Source organism: Symphalangus syndactylus, chromosome 14 (assembly GCF_028878055.3).
Source record: "Symphalangus syndactylus isolate Jambi chromosome 14, NHGRI_mSymSyn1-v2.1_pri, whole genome shotgun sequence".
Classification (NCBI taxonomy): Eukaryota; Metazoa; Chordata; class Mammalia; order Primates; family Hylobatidae; genus Symphalangus; species Symphalangus syndactylus.
The window spans coordinates 14113928-14133649 of NC_072436.2; the positions used below are offsets into that span (position 1 = coordinate 14113928).

General features: G+C 57.9%; 1 protein-coding gene across 11 annotated transcripts; it reads left to right on the forward strand.

Annotated features, from left to right (window-relative positions):
• Positions 1-1049: 1049 nt before the first annotated feature.
• GAA (alpha glucosidase) lies at positions 1050-19552 on the forward strand. Of its 11 annotated transcripts, none has more exons than XM_063616538.1 (21): positions 1050-1160; positions 1347-1426; positions 4106-4675; positions 5284-5429; positions 7251-7416; positions 7494-7590; positions 7984-8103; positions 8183-8301; positions 8391-8522; positions 9632-9742; positions 10412-10525; positions 10626-10710; positions 11678-11795; positions 12273-12406; positions 12571-12722; positions 12946-13094; positions 16713-16854; positions 17338-17487; positions 17931-18095; positions 18391-18543; positions 18957-19552. In XM_063616538.1, exons 3-21 carry the CDS (start codon positions 4130-4132, stop codon positions 19014-19016), a joined length of 2859 nt encoding a protein of 952 aa, XP_063472608.1. In that variant the 5' UTR covers positions 1050-1160; positions 1347-1426; positions 4106-4129; the 3' UTR covers positions 19017-19552. The 11 variants fall into 11 exon arrangements, with proteins under 11 accessions (XP_063472608.1, XP_055097630.1, XP_063472603.1 ...); XM_055241655.2 differs by having other exon boundaries at positions 1069-1160; positions 1347-1461; XM_063616533.1 differs by having other exon boundaries at positions 1069-1160; positions 1347-1461; positions 18391-19552.
• Positions 19553-19722: the final 170 nt, after the last annotated feature.

Genomic DNA, 19722 nt, shown 5'->3' on the forward strand with positions numbered 1-19722 from the left:
TTAAAGGGAAAATGCTCTACAAAATAATTTCACTTTCAAACATTTCAGCAGAATAAAATCTTTTTTCTGAATATCTAATAAGCCTTTCTGAGCAAGGCTTACTTATTCTAAAACACTGTAGAAATACAGAAACCACAACAGAGGTGGAAGGGGGGCTTTTTTTTTTTTTTTTTTTTGAGACGGAGTCTCGCTCTGTCGCCCAGGCTGGAGTGCAGTGGCGCGATCTTGGCTCACTGCAAGCTGGAAGGGGAGCTTTTAATGCCCCTATGCCCCTACCCAGGGACAACACCTCTGTGTTTTGGTATGGCTCCTTTTGTATTTTTCTGCACATACATTTTATTAGGCAAGTTAAGGTTATACTGTGTGTTTTTTGTATCTCGCGTCTAAAAATGTGCTCCTCTTAATGTAAGCATTTTCTCATTTTATGAAAAAATTCCCCATGTCAGTTTAATGTTTTCTCAATTGTCAGTTTTATGGGTTATCACAATGTTTTGATTATTCCTTTCTGGAATAAGTGTGAGTTATGGAGCACACTTAAGGACTTTCCAAATGTTGGCTGTTTCTAACTTGGCGCTGAGCGCCTTTGGCCGCCTTTCCGATGATGCCCTCGGGACGCGTTGGCAGGAGGAATCCCTAAGCGCAAGGCGCGGCTGGGCCGGCCCCTTACAAAGCCCTACGAGCTGCAGGGACCCAGACCGGGGCAGCGGGGGCCAGGCCCCATCTCCGACCCCACGGGAACCGGGTATCGGGCCGGGACTGCGCCAGTGGGGCTTCGCTCCATCTCCGACCCCAAGGGGACCGGGGACCGGGCCGGGACTGCGCTAGCGGGGGCCTCGCCCCGCCTCTGACCCCAAAGGAACAGGCAGCGGCCAGTACGCAGGGGCCTCTTCCCGCGGGACGCCGGACGCGCAGCCAGACGCGCTCCCCGGGACCCCTCCGAGAGCGAGGACGCACCCAGGCCCGCTCTGCCCCAGCCGCCACTGGGGGGCGTAGCGCGGACGCGCACCCTTTCCTCGGGCGCCTGCGCGGGAGGCCGCGTCACGTGACCCACCGCGGCCCCGCCCCGCGACGAGCGCCCGCCGGTCACGTGACCCGCCTCTGCGCGCCCCCGGGCACGACCCCGGAGTCTCCGCGGGCGACCGGGGCGCGCGTGCACGGAGGTGAGCGGGGCCGGGGCTGCGGGGCCTCCCTGAGCGCGGGCCGGGTCGGTGGGGGCGGTTGGCTGCCCGCGCGGCCTCTCAGTTGGGAAAGCTGAGGTTGTCGCCGGGGCCGCGGGTGGAGGCCGGGGATGAGGCAGCAGGTGGGACAGTGACCTCGGTGACGCGAAGGACCCCGGACACCTCTAGGTTCTCCTTGTCCGCCCGTTGCTCAGCGAGGGAGGCTCTGCGCGTGCCGCAGCTGACGGGGAAACTGAGGCACGGAGCGGGTGAGACCCCTGACTTCTGCCCCGCGCTGCCGACGGTAACATCCCAGAAGCGGGTTTGAACCTGCCTAGCCGTGCCCCCAGCCTCTTCCCCTGAGCGGAGCTTGAGCCCCGGACCTCTAGTCCTCCCGGTCTTTATCTGAGTTCAGCTTAGAGATGAACGGGGAGCCGCCCTCCTGTGCTGGGCTGGGACTAGAGGCTGCATCTTCCCGTTTCTAGGCTTTCCCCTTTTGATCGACGCAGTGCTCAGTTCTGGCCGGGACCCGAGCCACCTCTCCTGCACCTGCAGGACGCACATGGCTGGGTCTGAATCCCTGGGGTGAGGGGTGAGGAGCACCGTGGCTTGAGAGGGGGCTCCTGGGCCAGCTCTGAGATCTGAGTGTCTGAATCACAAAGACCCCCTTAGGCCAGGCCAGGGGTGACTGTCTCTGGTCTTCGTCCCTGGTTGCTGACACATAGCATCTAAAACCCTTGGAAACCGAGTGATGAGAGAGCCTTTTGCTAATGAGGTGACTGATGACTGGGGACACCAGGTGGCTTCAGGATGGAAGCAGATGGCCAGAAAGACCAAGGCCTGATGACGGGTTGGGATGGAAAAGGAGTGAGGGGCTGGAGATTGAGTTAATCACCAGTGGCTTAGTCAACCATGCCTGCATAATGGAGCCCCATAAAAACCCACAGGGATCAGAGGGCTTCCCTCCAGGTTGCTGAGCACACCAAGGCACTGGAGGGTGGTGAGAGCAGAGAGCACAGAATCACTGCCCCCACCCCACACCAGGCCCCATGCATCTCTTCCATACGGCTGTCTGAGTTTTGTCCTTTGTAATAAACCAGCAAATGTAAGAAACACACTTTCCTGAGTTCTGTGACCCTGAAGAGGGAGTCCTGGGAACCCCTGAATTTATAACTAGTTGATCAAAAGTACAAGTGACAACCTGGGGTTTGCCATTGGCCTCTGAAGTGGAGGCAGTCTTGTGGGACTGAGCCCTTAACCTATGGAGTCTGTGCTGACTTCAGGTAGTGTCAGGATTGAATTGAATTGTAGGACACCCAGCCATGTCCAGAAAGTTGCAGAATTGATGGGTGTGAGAAAAACCCTACACATTTGATGTCAGAAGTGTGGGTAAAATGTTTCACCCTCCAACCCAGAGAGCCCTAATTTACCAGTGGCCCACGGTGGAACACCACGTCTGGCCAGGGGCAGAGCATTCCCAGCCGAGCCTTCTGTAACATGACATGACAGGTCAGACTCCCTTGGGCCCTGAGTTCACTTCTTCCTGGTATGTGACCAGCTCCCAGTACCGGAGAAGGTCTCACGGTCCCCTGCTCCAGGGAGCTTCACTGGCCAGGGGCTGCGTTCTGAAATCCTTCCCTGCCTCTGCTCCAAGGCCCATTCCTCAGAGACACAGAGCCCTCTGATGGCTGACTTTGGTTTGAGAACCTCTCTGCATTCCTCCCCCATGGCCTTGCTCCTAGGACACCTTCTTCCTCCTTCCCTTGGGGGCAGGCTTGCATAGGTGCAGTGGCTCTCCCAGCCTTCCCCACTGCCTCCCCATGGTGTATTACACACATCAAAGGGACTCCCCTATTAAAATCCATGCATATTGAATCACATGTGGGTTCCTGCTGCTCCTGGGAGGAGCCAGACTAATAGAACGTTTGTCATAAAATATTAATGTACAGACGAGCAAAACAAAGGTAGTTGGCACTTGTTAACCTTACCAGCAGAATAATTAAAGTGAACCCCCATATCTCATCTGCATTTGACATCCCTGTTGTGTCTGTACCTGAGGCCCCAGGTGCAGCCACTGTTACAGAGACTGTGTTTCTTCCCCATGTATCTCGGGGGCTGGGAGGGGTTCTGATCTGCAAAGTCCCCAGAGGTTAAGTCCTTTCTCTCTTGTGGCTTTGCCACCCCTAGAGTGTCACCCTCAGCTGCAGTGCCCAGGATTCTCCACTGTGGTATATCCATGCACCAGTCAATAGGAAAGGGAGCAAGGGAAGGTGCTGCATCCCCATAAGGATGTATCAGTTACCAGAATCACTTCCACTGACACCCAGTGGACCAAGCCGCACCTTTATGCAGAAGCGGGGCTCCCAGCCAGGCATGGTGGCTCACACCTGAAATCCTAGCACTTGGGAAGGCCTAAGGGGGGGTGGATCACTTGAGCTCAGGAGTTCGAGACCAGCCTGGGCAACATGGCAAAATCCCGTCTCTACAAAAATACAAAAAAGTAGCTGGGTGCGGTGGTGTGTGCCTATAGTCCCAGCTACTGACAAGGCTGAAGTGGGAGGATTGCTTGAGTCTGGGAGGTGGAGGTTGCAGTGAGCCAAGATCTCACCACAGCACTCTGGCCCAGGTGACAGCTGTTTGGCCCGTTTTAAGTGTCCACCTGCCTTGCTGGTCTTCCTGGGGACATTCTAAGCGTGTTTGATTTGTAACATTTTAGCACACTGTGCAAGTGCTCTGCACTCCCCTGCTGGAGCTTTTCTCGCCCTTCCTTCTGGCCCTCTCCCCAGTCTAGACAGCATTGCAACACCTACCCTGGCCGCCTTACCCCACCTGCCTGGGTGCTGCAGTGCCAGCCACAGTTGATGTCTCAGAGCTGCTTTGAGAGCCCTGTGAGTGCCGCCCCTCCCGCCTCCGTGCTGAGCCCGCTTTCTTCTCCCGCCGGCCTCCAGGAGCTGTCCAGGCCATCTCCAACCATGGGAGTGAGGCACGCACCCTGTTCCCGCCGGCTCCTGGCCATCTGCGCCCTCGTGTCCTTGGCCACCGCTGCACTCCTGGGGCACATCCTGCTCCATGATTTCCTGCAGGTTCCCCGAGAGCTGAGTGGCTCCTCCCCAGTCCTGGAGAAGATTCACCCAGCTCACCAGCAGGGAGCCAGCAGGCCAGGGCCTCAGGATGCCCAGGCACACCCTGGCCGTCCCAGAGCAGTGCCCACACAGTGCGACGTCCCCCCCAACAGCCGCTTCGACTGTGCCCCTGACAAGGCCATCACCCAGGAACAGTGCGAGGCCCGTGGCTGCTGCTACATCCCTGCAAAGCAGGGACTGCGGGGAGTCCAGATGGGGCAGCCCTGGTGCTTCTTCCCACCCAGCTACCCCAGCTACAAGCTGGAGAACCTGAGCTCCTCTGAAATGGGCTACACGGCCACCCTGACCCGTACCACCCCGACCTTCTTCCCCAAGGACATCCTGACCTTGCAGTTGGACGTGATGATGGAGACTGAGAACCGCCTCCACTTCATGGTGGGCAGGGCGGGGGCGGGGGCCAGGGCAGAGGGTGCACGCGGACAGTGACACACACGCACCTCACAAGGGTGGGGTGCATGTTGCACCACTGTATGATGGGCCCTTGCTGGGAGCAGAGGTGTGAGCAGACAACGGCAGCGCCCCTCGGGGAGCAGTGGGGACACCACGGTGACAGGTGCTCCAGAAGGCAGGGCTCCGGGCTCATTCATCTTTAGGAAAAGGTGGATCAGGTAGAGTAGGGCTGCCAGAGGTTGAGAATGAAAACAGGATGCCCAGTAAACCCGAATTGCAGATACCCCAGGCATGACTGCTTTTTAGTGTAAGGATGCAAAATTTGGGATGTATTTATACTAGAAAAGCTGCTTGTTGTTTATCTGAAATTCAGAGTTATCAGGTGTTCTGTATTTTACCTCCATCCTGGGGGAGGCATCCTCCTCCTGGCTCTGCAGATGAGGAAGCCGAGGCTCAGAGAGGCTGAATGCGCTGCCCATGGTCCCACACCCATGTGTGGCTGCACCAGGACCTGGCCTGTCCTTGGGGTGCGGGTTCTTCTCTGGAGAGTAAGGGGGCTGTGGGGGACATCAATAAACCCCCGTCTCTTCTAGATCAAAGATCCCGCTAACAGGCGCTACGAGGTGCCCTTGGAGACCCCGCGTGTCCACAGCCGGGCGCCGTCCCCACTCTACAGCGTGGAGTTCTCCGAGGAGCCCTTCGGGGTGATCGTGCGCCGGCAGCTGGACGGCCGCGTGCTGTGAGTTCTGGGCTCTGTGCCAGCATGATGGGGAGGGTGACGCGCGTTTCTCACACAGCGGGGAGGGCAACGCGCGTTTTTCACATGGCGGGAAGGGCGACGCGCGTTTCTCACACGGCGGGGAGGGCGACGCGCGTTTCTCACACGGCGGGGAGGGCGACGCGCGTTTCTCACACGGCGGGGAGGGCGACGCGCCTTTCTCACATGGTGGGGAGGGCGACGCGCGTTTCTCACAGGGCGCTCCCTGGGTCTTTTACTCGTGTAGGACTAAATCCCATGTAAACACACGCCCAGGACTCACCAAGCCCCTGCTCGTCATTTAACTCAGGAAAACTCTCAGGAACGACAGTACTTGGATTTGCCTTAATCTTAAGAGAAGTCGCCTTCGGAAATGCGTTTTTCTTTTTTTGCTCATTCATTTACTCAGTGTTCACGCACTGACCCTCCGTGTGCCGGGTGGTTTGGATCCTGCTCCCGGGGACGGACACACAGTGAGGGGAAGCCATGAGCAAGTCCATGGAGACACAGCATCAGGGAGCAGTCATGCAGAGAGCACTCTAGAAGCCAGCTGTGCAGACACGGGGCAGGGAGGGCCCCTCTAGAAGCCAGCTGTGCAGATGCAGGGGACAGGGATGGCCTGTCTGGCAGCCAGCTGTGCAGATGTTGGGGGCAGGGGTGGCCTCTCTGGAAGCCACTTGTGCAGATGGAGGGGCAGGGATGGCCTCTCTGGCAGCCAGCTGTGCAGATGCTAGGGGCAGGGGTGGCCTCTCTGGAAGCCAGCTGTGCAGGCGTGGGGGGCGGGGAGGCAACTCTGGAAACCAGCTGTGCAGATGCGGGGGACAGGGGTGGCCTCTCTGAGCTGACCTCTGAGTAGAGAGACCCAAGAGAAGTTTCTCAAAGCATCTTATCAAGCTAGGTGTGGTGGTTCATGTCTGCAATTCCAGCACTTTGGGAGGCCAAGGCGAGAGGGTCACTTGAGCCCAGGAGTTCAAGACCAGCCTGGGCAACATAGCAAGACCCCATCTCTAAAAAATAAAAATTAAAAATTAGCTGGGAGTTGCGGCACATGCCTGTGGTCCCAGCTACTCAGGAGGCTGAGGCGAGAGTATTCCTTGAGCCCAGGGGTTCGAGGTTGCAGTGAGCCATGATTTTGCCACCGCACTTCAGACTTGGTAACAGAGTGAGACCCCGTCTCAAACAACAAACAGGCATCTTAGCAGATCTCGGCCTTGAAAGCACTCAGCATAGAGTCTTGTCCAGGGGAGGGTGGGCATGTCCTGTGAAATTAGCTGTGATGTGTTAACAGAGGACACGTCTTCCTGTGGACCGGGTTTATCTGCGGCTTTCATTTCTAGGAGGTGCTGTTTGCCTTGCACTTGACCCCCAGCAAACCTCAGGGGTCCCTCTGGGTCATGGCTGGGCTGGGATCTGGGAGGATTTTGGCCACAAGCTCCTAGGCCTGGAAAGGTTCTGTCCAGCCCCTGCCCAGCCTTGCTTGGGGTCACGGGAGAGGCATGTGTGCCAGTTCTGGTACCGGCCAGTTTCTGGAGATCAGCCCCTTGGAGGCCCATCAGGGATGGTGTGGGCCCAGCCAGGCGGTGCACCTCTTCTGATGTGCCCTTAGAGTTTATCACGCTGGTGCCAGGGTGCCAAGGGCTACAGGGCTCGGCATGGCCACCTGTCCCAGGGTCAATGTGCTGCAGGGCTGGCCAGGCCACTCCGCCCTCCCAGGGCACCAGGGCCCAGGGGTGCTCTCCGGGTGCTCTCGGGCTTGTCTGGCCCCTTGGGTGTGAGCAAGCCTGGCTGGCCTCTCTCCTGCAGGCTGAACACAACGGTGGCGCCCCTGTTCTTTGCGGACCAGTTCCTTCAGCTGTCCACTTCATTGCCCTCGCAGTACATCACAGGCCTCGCCGAGCACCTCAGTCCCCTGATGCTCAGCACCAGCTGGACCAGGATCACCCTGTGGAACCGGGACCTCGCGCCCACGGTACAGCAGTGGGCGGCGGGCGGGGGCACAGAGCTGGGGAGCGCAGGTGCTGAAGCGCCGTCTCCTGCATGTCCCAGCCTGGTGCAAACCTCTATGGGTCTCACCCTTTCTACCTGGCGCTGGAGGACGGCGGGTCGGCACACGGGGTGTTCCTGCTGAACAGCAATGCCATGGGTAAGCTGGCCGCTGCCCAGCGCCCGGGCCGGGGTCTCCTCCGTGCTGCCTGCCCTGGAGACTGGAGGTCCGCATGAGGGGCCCTAGGCACGGTGCTGGGCCTCGTGTTTTTTTGGGAAATGAGTCCCATGGGCTGATGCCTTTCCCAGCTCTGGCCTTCTGTGCTCCTAAGGAGGGTTCTGGGGCCCTGCCTGGAGGTGGGCTGGTGCCACATATCTTTCCGTCCCGTGCCAGGTTCCTCCTGAGTGAGGCTTAGCACGGCTTCCCCAGGCCACTCTCAGCTCCCCATGGGGAGAGAGCCTCACTCTCCGCCTGTGATTGGCCCATCTGTGGGGTGCAGAGCCCTCCAGGTGAAGAATCTGTCCCCAAACCCCAGAGCTGCTTCCCTTCCAGATGTGGTCCTGCAGCCGAGCCCCGCCCTTAGCTGGAGGTCGACAGGTGGGATCCTGGATGTCTACGTCTTCCTGGGCCCGGAGCCCAAGAGCGTGGTGCGGCAGTACCTGGACGTTGTGGGTAGGGCCTGCTCCCTGGCCGCGGCCCCCACCCCGAGGCTCCCTCCCCCCTCACTCACGAGGTCGGCGTTGGCCTGCAGGATACCCGTTCATGCCGCCATACTGGGGCCTGGGCTTCCACCTGTGCCGCTGGGGCTACTCCTCCACCGCCATCACCCGCCAGGTGGTGGAGAACATGACCAGGGCCCACTTCCCCCTGGTGAGTTGGGGTGGTGGCAGGGGAGGCGAGGGGCTGGCCGGGACGCGTCTCCTCAGGCCCCAGCAGACAGTCCCGTGTTGTGGCTGCAGGACGTCCAGTGGAACGACCTGGACTACATGGACTCCCGGAGGGACTTCACGTTCAACAAGGATGGCTTCCGGGACTTCCCGGCCATGGTGCAGGAGCTGCACCAGGGCGGCCGGCGCTACATGATGATCGTGGTGTGTGCCCCCACACTGTGGGTCTTTGGGAAGGAGGCTGCCTGGTGCCCAGTGGCTCCTTCTCTGTGCAGCATCATCCTTGTGCCTGTGTGGTCGCCGAGGATGTTTTCTGAGGGTCTTTGTGATATTGAGGGAATATCAAGAAGTTTGCAGGCTTGGCCCCTGCTCTCCAGGGAGGTCGGGTTTGAGGGTCCCCAGAAATGGCCAGGTGCTACTCAGGGTTCTGTCAGATGCGGGTTACTTGCACTTCCTTAAAGCAAAAGGCCAGGGGCACGATAAGCTGATGTCGCCTGGTCCTGGAAAGTGGAAGGCCTGGTGGGCCTGGGCGTGGGTATCGCTGGAACTGTGGAGGCTCCGTGTGCCTTCTGGCCGTGCCTCTCCTTCAGGCCGGCTCTGAATCCCTGGAAAGGACGGTGTGAGTGAGGCAGCTTCCAGCTTCCAGCCCTCATGCTGGCAGCACAGAGCGGAGACTTCTTCCCATCAGCTCCCATAGAAAAGTCCCAGAGCAGGACTCTTGAGTCACCCAGCACAAAGAGGCCCTTCCCTGAGCCAGTCCCACAGCCAGAAGGGTGCAGTTTGGGGGCTGGTCCAGCCCGAGTCTGGTGCCCGGCACGATGGCCAGAGGAGGAGGTGGGAGGCAGGGCGAGCTGAAAAGACCCAACAGTTCCTGCCAGGAAGATCCGCTTCAGCAGAGGAAGCACAGGTGGGGCTGTGCTAACGCCGCCTGTTTCCATCCCTGCCTTCTGCGGGCAGCAAACATTAGTAGCCCCTAAGAGCAGGAGTGGAAACACAGACCTTTTCTTTCCCACATTTTTTTAATTAGAAAAGTGATAAGTGATTACTGTAGAACACTTGGGAAACTCTCTAGAGGTTTAAAGAAAAGGTAAAGCTTCCATTCCGGCACGCCCCTCATCAGCCAGCTGGTCCTGACTCCCCCGGCCCTGGCCCCTCTCCAGGTGGGCGTGTGCAGGTACACAGGCAGGCATGCTGTACACACGCATGATGTCATCCCCAGCCTCGTCCTCTCACTGTCTCAGTTTCCCATTTTCCCTGTGGCTGGTGCCAGGGCTCTGGGCCACCCTCACCTTGACGGGTTTCCCTCTTCCCAGGATCCTGCCATCAGCAGTTCGGGCCCTGCTGGGAGCTACAGGCCCTACGACGAGGGTCTGCGGAGGGGGGTTTTCATCACCAACGAGACCGGCCAGCCGCTGATTGGGAAGGTAGGGCGAGGGTCCAGGGGACAGGGGTTAGAAAGCAGAGGGCTCCAGCCAGGGGGAGCTGGCAGCTGCTCAGGAAGAGGGTGGGATTTGAGGAGCCATCACGCCCAGTGGGACAGTTGAGGAATGGGCCACAGTGGCCCATGACGATGGTGGCTTCTACAAGGAATGCCGCCATGAGTTCTTCCGTCAGCAGGCCTTTGACTTCATGGGCAGCTGGGCCTGGCCCAGGCACAAGCTCTGCAGACCCTCAGTGAGGCCTTAGGGTCCTCCTTGTCCTCCCAGCCCCTCAGGGGCCTCCGGGCAGGGCCCCTGCTGAGGGAGCAGCTAGGGAGGGTCTGGTGCGGATGTGAGGCTGCCTGGCAGGGCTTGCACGGGGCCGTCTCCACTGTCCTTCTCCCTGACGCTCTGTGGTTCTGCAGCCCAGCCCCTGGGTGGACGTGTTGGGGGTGGCCCCTCGTTTTCCCAGGGCTGAGGCCCCTTGGCCCCGCATCAGTGCCTTGTGGAGAAAGAGCTGCTCATTGACCCCCAGGGTGCAGGTCTCTCAGATTTGCAAATGTGGGTGTCCACTAAGAGTGAGGCTGCCCCTCTGCTCAGGCTGAGGCTCAGTGGGGCTTCCGTGCAGGCCCTGGGTGGGGCTGGGTCTCCCCACTCCAGCCTCTCATTGTGCAGGTATGGCCCGGGTCCACTGCCTTCCCCGACTTCACCAACCCCGCAGCCCTGGCCTGGTGGGAGGACATGGTGGCTGAGTTCCATGATCAGGTGCCCTTCGACGGCATGTGGATTGTAAGTGTGGCCCCCTCCTGAGCGTCCCCAAGGCCTCTGGGGACTACCCTACCCTCCTCACTCTGGGCAGAGTCACCCACCAGCAGAGCTTCTCTTGCAGGACATGAACGAGCCTTCCAACTTCATCAGGGGCTCTGAGGACGGCTGCCCCAACAATGAGCTGGAGAACCCACCCTACGTGCCTGGTCAGCTCGCCCCCCACCTACCCTGGGGACTTAATCAAATCAGAGACTCCATTGTCTGGCCTGGGAGACTCAGCCCCCTCACCTCTGAGAAGCAGATGGGCCAGCCAGGAAAGGGGCGGGAGGGGAACCCCAGGAGAAAGGCTCAGGCTGGGAGACTCAGCCAAGCAGTGCAGACGGTGGGTGCAGAGGCACAGGCCCTGCCGGAGGAGACGCCGCTCACGGGTGCTTGCCAGAGCACACTGAGGCCAACTCGACTCAGGGCTGTCTCGATAGGCGCAGGGACCATGCAGCGGGGACCTACCCACCCGTGGGGAGAGGTCAGGCCCAACTCAAATGCAGCACGGGCAAGTGGATTTCTAGCCAGGGAGCAGGGTGGTGGTCAGAGGTGGGAATTACCAAGAGGAAGCATGGGGGTCAGGGGGATTCTGGCTCAACTGACCCAGCAAGATTCTTGCTGAAGGCAGGCCAGGGTGACCAGACATCGCCTGAGGGGTGGTAGAGGATGGGGCTTCTCGCCAAACTGTCTTAGCAGGAATGGCAGAAACTGGATTTTACAAGGAAGTACACGGATGGGCCTGGGAGAAGGTTTGGGGTCCTGAGGCTGTAGCTCGGCCAAGCAAAGAATCAGTCAGAGGGTGGGGTTTGGGGCTTAGGTAAACAGGCAGGGGAGTGCTTGAAATGGGCCAAGAGACGGTGGATGTGAAGTCGGGAGGTCTGCAGAGCCCAGCCTCCAGCACCCACCCAGCCCTGTCTTGGAAGCAGTGGAGATGGTGCAGGATGTGCCCCACGTTCCCCAGGTAACGCCAGCCCCACAGGGGCATGGGGAGCGGCTGCAGGTGCACCTCCAGGGCCAGCCTGAAGAGGCAGCGTCCTGCGCAGGGGCTCCCTGTGGGGTGGGAAGGCAGGGAGGGCACCTTGGAGCCTGCCAGGAGGAAGCACCCTGGAAACCAGCCCCCGCCTCTTCCAGGGGTGGTTGGGGGGACCCTCCAGGCGGCCACCATCTGTGCCTCCAGCCACCAGTTCCTCTCCACACACTACAACCTGCACAACCTCTACGGCCTGACTGAAGCCATCGCCTCCCACAGGTGAGGGCCCCGTCCCGCCCCACTGGGCTCTGCCCTCACAGCCTGTCCCACAAGGTTGGGGCCTGTGCAGGGCCTCAGGGAGGAGGAAAAGCAGAGGCCCAGACCACCTGGGGCCTGCTGGCAGCCTGAGTGCTGTCCCCACCCCCTGCCTGCACCCCAGCCTGAAGCTGGAGCGCTCCTTCCCACTTCATGCCTGGGGCTTGGAGAGGAAGGACCCTGGATGCTGACGGGGAGTCTGCGTCAGCAGGGACCTCATGACTCCTGTGAGGCTGAGGGGGTCCTGGCTCGCCCACAGGCATCAGGTGGCCCAGACAGAGGCAACTGTGCCCGCAGACATGGGCAGTGGCCTTGCCGTCCTCCTCCCCAGCCTCTGCCTCATCCCAGAAAGCTCCTTGCTCCCAGCTCTGCCCTGCTGGTGACAGGATTCCCGAGTGACCCCACTCCACACAGCCCTCACAGTGTCCCCCACCAACCCAGGGCACTGGTGAAGGCTCGGGGGACACGCCCATTTGTGATCTCCCGCTCGACGTTTGCTGGCCACGGCCGATATGCCGGCCACTGGACGGGGGACGTGTGGAGCTCCTGGGAGCAGCTCGCCTCCTCCGTGCCAGGTGAGCTCCTACCAGGAGGGGCTGCTCGGCAGAGTAGAGCCGGGGGCCTCTAAGGGAGGCTTGCCGGGGCCCCCTGCCCACTCAGCAGGCAGGGCTCTGGGTCACTTGGCGTGAGCTGGCTCTGCTGCAGCAGCCTGAGGCCCAGCCCGACTCTGCCCTCCCAGAAATCCTGCAGTTTAACCTGCTGGGGGTACCTCTGGTCGGGGCCGACGTCTGCGGCTTCCTGGGCAACACCTCAGAGGAGCTGTGTGTGCGCTGGACCCAGCTGGGGGCCTTCTACCCCTTCATGCGGAACCACAACGGCCTGCTCAGTCTGGTAGGGTGGGGGTGGCGGGGCCTGCTCAGTCTGGTAGGGTGAGGGTGGCGGCGTGGCGGGTGGGCGATCCCGCCCACCCAAGACTCTCCCCTGGGAATCCCACCCCTGCTGGAGAAGCACCCCATGCTGGGTGGCTAAGAAGTGCAGGAGTCCCGAGGCGGGGACTCCAGGGGACCGCAGCCCCAGGACCCAAGTGCTTCCTTTGCCCCCGCCTGCCCTGCAGCCCCAGGAGCCGTACAGCTTCAGCGAGCCAGCCCAGCAGGCCATGAGGAAGGCCCTCGCGCTGCGCTACGCACTCCTTCCCCACCTCTACACGCTGTTCCACCAGGCCCACGTTGCCGGGGAGACCGTGGCCCGGCCCCTCTTCCTGGAGTGAGTGACCTGGGCAGGGGCCGTGGCCCATGTGTGCCCTGGGGGAGGGGCACATAACACCCAGGCAGCCCTGTCCTGCTGTGGGCTGTGTTCCCCAGAAGCCAGCAGGTTGCTGCTGAGTGAGACAACATTTGGACCTGGCTTAAGGGGGAAGGGCAGCCAAGAAAACCCAGTAATATCCCCCAGACAGGCCTTAGTACACACGAGGAGTTCCTAACAATAGCCCCTCACATCAGTGTGTTGAGGGAGGACTCCCAGAGAGTAAGGTGATTAGTTAACTATTTGCAGAAGTCAATTTATTTTTCTTGCATACCATAGAAACATTTGTTCCAGATAAATTAAATGGTTAATGTCAAAAATCAAGCTGTGGAGGCCAGGCATGGTGGCTCACGCCTGTAATCCCAGAACTTTGGGAGGCTGAGACAGATGGATCACCTGAGGTGAAGAGTTCGAGGCCAGCCTGGCCAACATGGTGAAACCCCATCTCTACTAAAAATACAAAAATTAGCCAGGCATGGTGGCGGGCGCCTGTAGTCCCTGCTACTCAGGAGGCTGAGGCCAGAGAATCCCTTGAACCTGGGAGGAGGAGATTGCAGTGAGCCAAGATCGCGCCACTGCACTCCAGCCTGTGTGATTCCCGTCTCAAAAAAAAAAAAAAAAAAAAAAACCAAGCTGTGAAAGACTCCACAGGAAAAGATAAGTGAATGTGTATCTCTGGGGAAAGGTTTCATTTAGAAAAAAAAAAAAAAAAAGGTAAACTTTATTTGACCATAGCAGAAAAAAAAATGTAAATCTCTGAATATAAACACAAAAAGATTAAAACTGCCCTGAACATGGACTGTAACAGCAGAGAAGGCATTGTCAATAAAACGGCAAATAGCTACTCTTCCTAGTAGATAGAGAACTCGTATATTGGTAAGACCAAGACTAAGAACCAAATTGGAGGAACACTGTTTGCAAAACAGGAGATACGAATGGTATCCACACATTCTTCACCAGGAAATCCAAGAAACACAATTTGTGTTTTAATTGCTATTTTAATGACCTTGTTGTTTCTGTCACTACACTATTTTTTTTTTTTTTTTTTAGTGGTTGCCCTCGGGATTACAATTAACATCTTAATCTTAGCCTTGTTGGAACTGATGCCAACTTGCTTTCAATAGTATAAAAAAGCATTGCTTCTATGTGGTTTCCATTGCCTCTCGTTCCTCTGTGCTGTTACACGTCTGTATACGTGATGAGCCCATCCATGCAGATTTATAATGACTGCCTTATTCAATTGTGTTTTAAGTCAAATAGGAGGGAAAAATGGGTTACAAACAAAAAGTACATACACACTGCCTGCCCTTTATATTTACCGATGTAGTTACCTTTACCCATGGTTTTATTTCTTTATGTGGCTTTGACTTCTTGTCTAACATCTTTCATTTACAGCAGAAGGACTCCCTTTAGTATTTATTGTAGGGCAGCTCTGCTAGTGATGAATTCTCTCAGTTTTCGTTGACTTCACAGTCTCTTAATTTCTCCTTCATTTTTTGAAAGTTCTGCTCAACGTAGAGTTCTTGACTGGCGGTCGTTTCTCTGAACACTTTGAACTTGTCAGCCCATGGCCTCTGTGGTTTCTGCTGAGTAGCTTCTGTCTTGCCTCTTCCCAGATTCTCTGTCTTTGGCCTTTGAAGGCCCGATGATGTGTCTAGGTGTAGACCTCTGAGTTTATCTTACTGGGAGTTTGTTGAGCTTCTTGGATGTATACATTAATGTTTTTCATCAAACTTGGGAGGTTTTTCAGCCATTATTTCATAAAATATTTTTTCTGCCCATTTCTGTCTTCTACTCTGGGACTCATGTTCCACACATTGGTATGCTTGATGGTGCCCAGGGGTCTCTGCAGCTATGTTGACTCCTTCCTCGTTGTGTTTTCTTTCTGTTCTTCAGACTCCATAGTCTCGATTGCCCTTTCTGCAAGGTCACTGATTTTTTTTCCACCAGTTCTCATCTGCTGTTGAGCACCTCTAGTGAACTTTTCATTTTAGTTGCTCTCTTTTCAACTCCAGAATTTCTGTTTCATTCCTTTACGTTTCTCTCGTTAAGGGTATTCCCTGTCTGGTGAGTCATGGTCTCACACTTTCCTTTAGTTCTTTAGACTTGGTTTCTCTGAGCTCTTTGAACATATTTAAAGTAGCTGACGTAAAGTCTTTGTCTAGTAAGTCCAATGTCTGGGCTTCTTTAGGGACAGTTTTTATTAACTACTGTCCCCCCATCTGTGGGCCATACTTTCTTGTTTCTTTGCATGTCTCATACATTTTTGTTTCAGACTGGACATTTTAAATGCAGCCACTGTGGTCATCAGATTCCCCAGCCCCTTCAGGCCTCGTTGCTATTGCTGATTGTTTTGTGACTTTCTTGAGCTAATTCCATAAGGTCTGTGTTCCTCATTGTGTGGGGCCACCGAAGTCTCTGCTTGACTAGCTTAATGGACAGCCAATGATTGGACAGATATCCTTCACAGGTGGCATCCGTGAGTCTCCCAGCCTTTGCTGGGGCTAGGTGGGGAGCGCCGTCAACACTTAGCTAGGCCGAGAATTCTTGCTGTTCTTACAAAGATTCAGCCGTTTTCTTAAATACATGCTCCCCAGATCGCTGCAAACCCTTGGTTGGTTTCAAGAGTCCTAAAAATGTCAATTCTGACCATTTTTGCCTATGTTCCTGTTTTTACAGAGGAGAGGATTTTCAGAGGTGTTTATTCCACCATTTTCACTGACATCACTCCAAGAAATGTATTTTGCAAGAAATATTTTGAAGCAGAAAGACACCATTTATTTTGGCCTGTGAATTAGAATACATTAGAGAAAATGAGCCTATCCCTGGCTGGCAAGAACACAGTGACACAGTAGGGTGGAATATAAATTGGCACATTTGTGAAAAGCAACAGTACATATCAGTCAATGTTTTTGAGATTCACATTGATGCGTTAATTTTACAAATAGAAATAGGGCCTAAAGAAGTCACCTCAAAAGGCATGAAAGCTCCATGAATGTATCCATGCAGGGATCATAGCTGAGCACTGGATGCCCCCTGCACGTCCGGGGGCAGGAAGCAGGATGGGGGCAGAGCTGCGTCACAGGGCAGGACAGTCTCCGTTAGACAGAGAGTCCTCCGCAGAGCTGCTCGCACGTGTACATTCATCTTTTTGTCAGATGTTAATTCAAGTTGCCTTTGGTTGTGGGACTGGGGGGATATTTTCTCTTTGTTGATACTTTTTTGTACTTTCCAAATACTTGACCGATGAGCACGCGCTGCCTTGGTCACCGGAGGATAAGTGAGCAAGCAAAGTGAGGCCAGTGCTGTGTCTATCCTGGTGCCTCAAGCACAAGCCCCTGTCCCTGCCCTGAGCCCAGCTGCTGGAATGTCCGGGGAGAAGACATCTCCCAGCTCCGGCATTGACTTCTGTCTGCTGGAATCACCCCTGCCCGTCTGACCTGAGTCCTTCAAGTCCTCCGGCTCCTTGAGCTCCAGAGAGCAGAATTCAGCCTCTTCCTGTGCCTCCCTGGGGCGGGCATGCAAGGCAGCCCCATCCCATTCATCACCCGTATGCCTGTGTGCCCGTCCCCCTTGCAGGTTCCCCAAGGACTCTAGCACCTGGACTGTGGACCACCAGCTCCTGTGGGGGGAGGCCCTGCTCATCACCCCAGTGCTCCAGGCTGGAAAGACCGAAGTGACTGGCTACTTCCCCTTGGGCACATGGTACGACCTGCAGACGGTGAGTCTAGGGACCCTAAACCCTGGGGAGGCGGGAGACCAGAGCAGCCCTCCCACCTGCCCCCTCCACCCAGTTGGTGTGACCAGGTGGTGGAAAGAGGAGCATATGTGTTGAGTCCCGGCCATGTGCCAGGCCCCCGTCCGGCTGCTCCGCACCCATCGGCGCCTGGGCTCCTCACACCATCCCCATTTCCCAGATGACCAGATTGAGGCCTGCTTGCAGAACCTGCCCGAGTCCCACGGCCATCACAGGCTGTGCTGAACTGGCATACCCAGGCCTCTCAGGCTCTGTCCCCACTCAGTGGCCAGGAGGGTCCCTACAGTGAGCCCTGAGTCTGCACCTGAAGTCACATTTCAGCCCGTCTGTGCCAGGCCTCCTAGGCCTCCACGTGGAGCCCCAGGAGACGGAGAGCGTGGTTCCTGAGGACAGCATGGGGACCTCGGCACGGCCCAGAATCCTTCTCAAAGCGACATCTCCCTCCAGGTGCCAATAGAGGCCCTTGGCAGCCTCCCACCCCCACCTGCAGCTCCCCGTGAGCCAGCCATCCACAGCGAGGGGCAGTGGGTGACGCTGCCGGCCCCCCTGGACACCATCAACGTCCACCTCCGGGCTGGGTACATCATCCCCCTGCAGGTACCTGGGCCAGGCGGCTGTGGTGGGGGTGTGGACAGCACACTGCAGGGCTGGGGGAGGCACAGGGAGATGGTTGGGGAGAGGCCCAGGCGGGGCTTCTGAGGGGCCGCCACCCCCAGTGTAGGTTACCAGGGAGCCAGCCAGACCAGTGAGGTGGGGAGGGCACAGCCCCGCAAAGGCGTGGAGTGCGGCCGGCAGGAGCTCAGTGGTCTGCACGGTGGAGGTTCTGCCGGGCCCAGCCTCCAGCAGCCCTGGGATGGCACTTGAGGTGGGAAGGGTCTCAGGTCATCACCACAGGGTTCCAGCCCCTGCGGCCTCAGGCTTTCCTGCAGATCCTAGTTACTGGCAGCCTGGTGCTGTCCCAGCCTAGCACTCCCGGGCCCTGGAGGCCTCCACCTCCACCAGGGTGGGGATGATGACATCATGTGTCTTTGCCTTTCCAGGGCCCTGGCCTCACAACCACAGAGTCCCGCCAGCAGCCCATGGCCCTGGCTGTGGCCCTGACCAAGGGTGGGGAGGCCCGAGGGGAGCTGTTCTGGGATGATGGAGAGAGCCTGGAAGTGCTGGAGCGAGGGGCCTACACACAGGTCATCTTCCTGGCCAGGAATGTGAGTCCTGGGGCTGCTCAGGCTGGTGGGCAGGGGCTGGCTCGGGGTTGAGACGGGGTGAGGGGACCTGGGCTTGGGGGTTCCACGATGGCCACCTGCCACTAGGACACTCTACCAAGTGGCCCGGTGTCCTAGAGTGAGCAGTGGGGCCGTGCACTGTGCCCTTTCGTCTACAGAGAGGGAGGTCGCCCCCGTGATGCCATCATGAGTTCCTGTTCTCATGGGTGTCCCTGCCCCAGCTGTCTGCTGACACCTCCACATTCTCTATCTTTTCATCTCTCTCTGCTTGGCCCAGAACACGATCGTGAATGAGCTGGTACATGTGACCGGTGAGGGAGCTGGCCTGCAGCTGCAGAAGGTGACTGTCCTGGGCGTGGCCACGGCACCCCAGCAGGTCCTCTCCAACGGCGTCCCTGTCTCCAACTTCACCTACAGCCCCGACACCAAGGCAAGAGGGCCCAGAGCGGCACAGGGCTCCCATCCCCCAGCCATGGTGCAGGGGGCAGAAGGTGCTGGGGGTCCTGGTGACCCGATGCCAGGAACAGAGGACGCTGGGACCTCCCAAGGGGGTCTTTGGGGAGGAGTGGGAAGGGTCAGGCCACACAGGCTGCGCCTTTCCTCCTCCTGTGTCTACACGTGGGTGATGGGGCCACGATGACGACCTTTGAGCCGTGTTTAAGCAGCACCACGTTTCTGGCGTGCGTTAAGGTGACCCGCACTGAGAGCTGGGGTCCTCCTGCACCTGCTGGGGAGGAACCGGGTGCAAAGCATCGCAGGGCCAGACGGAGCCACCCCCTGAGCGCCAGGCGTCGCTGCTGCTGGGATCTCGGGGCTGCTCCATTTGTGCTCTCTCTTTTCCAGGTCCTGGACATCCCTGTCTCGCTGTTGATGGGAGAGCAGTTTCTCATCAGCTGGTCTTAGCCAGGCGGAGTGTGTTAGTCTCTCCAGAGGGAGGCTGGTTCCCCAGGGAAGCAGAGCCTGTGTGGGCAGCAGCTCTGTGCGGGCCTGGGGGTTGGATGTGTCACCTGGAGCCGGGCACTAACCGTCCCAAGCTGCCACATCGCTTGTTTCCACCTCCTGGGCCGGGGCTCTGGCTCCCAACATGTCTAGGAGAGGTTTCTCCCTAGATCACACTGTGGGCCAGGGCCCTGGAGGGCTGCTCTGCGTTAGTAAGATGGTAAGGTTTGCCCTCCTCACCTGTTGCTGGCGTGCGGGTAATGTTAGCCACCCCCCTCCATCTGTCCCCAGCACCGGAGAAGGGGGTGCTCGGGTGGAGGTGTGGGATGTGCACCTGAGCTCCTGCTGCTCTGCCCCAACTCGACCGCTGCCCGGCTGCCCAGAGGGCTGGATGCCTGCCGGTCCCCGAGCGTGCCCGGGAACTCAGGAAAATTCACAGGACTTGGGAGATTCTAAATCTTAAGTGCAATTATTTTTAATAAAAGGGGCATTTGGAATCAGCTTCTGCTGATCTCTCTGGGATTCAGGGCAGGGAGGATGTGTCCAGGGGCCCTGGAACAGAGGCAGCTCCTTTGTCCTCAGCAGGCCCCCAGACATTCCCACAGTGGGTGTGCGCCATCCTCTGTCTCAAGCCGGCATCCATCATGTCATGTTCCCATGTCACGAGGCC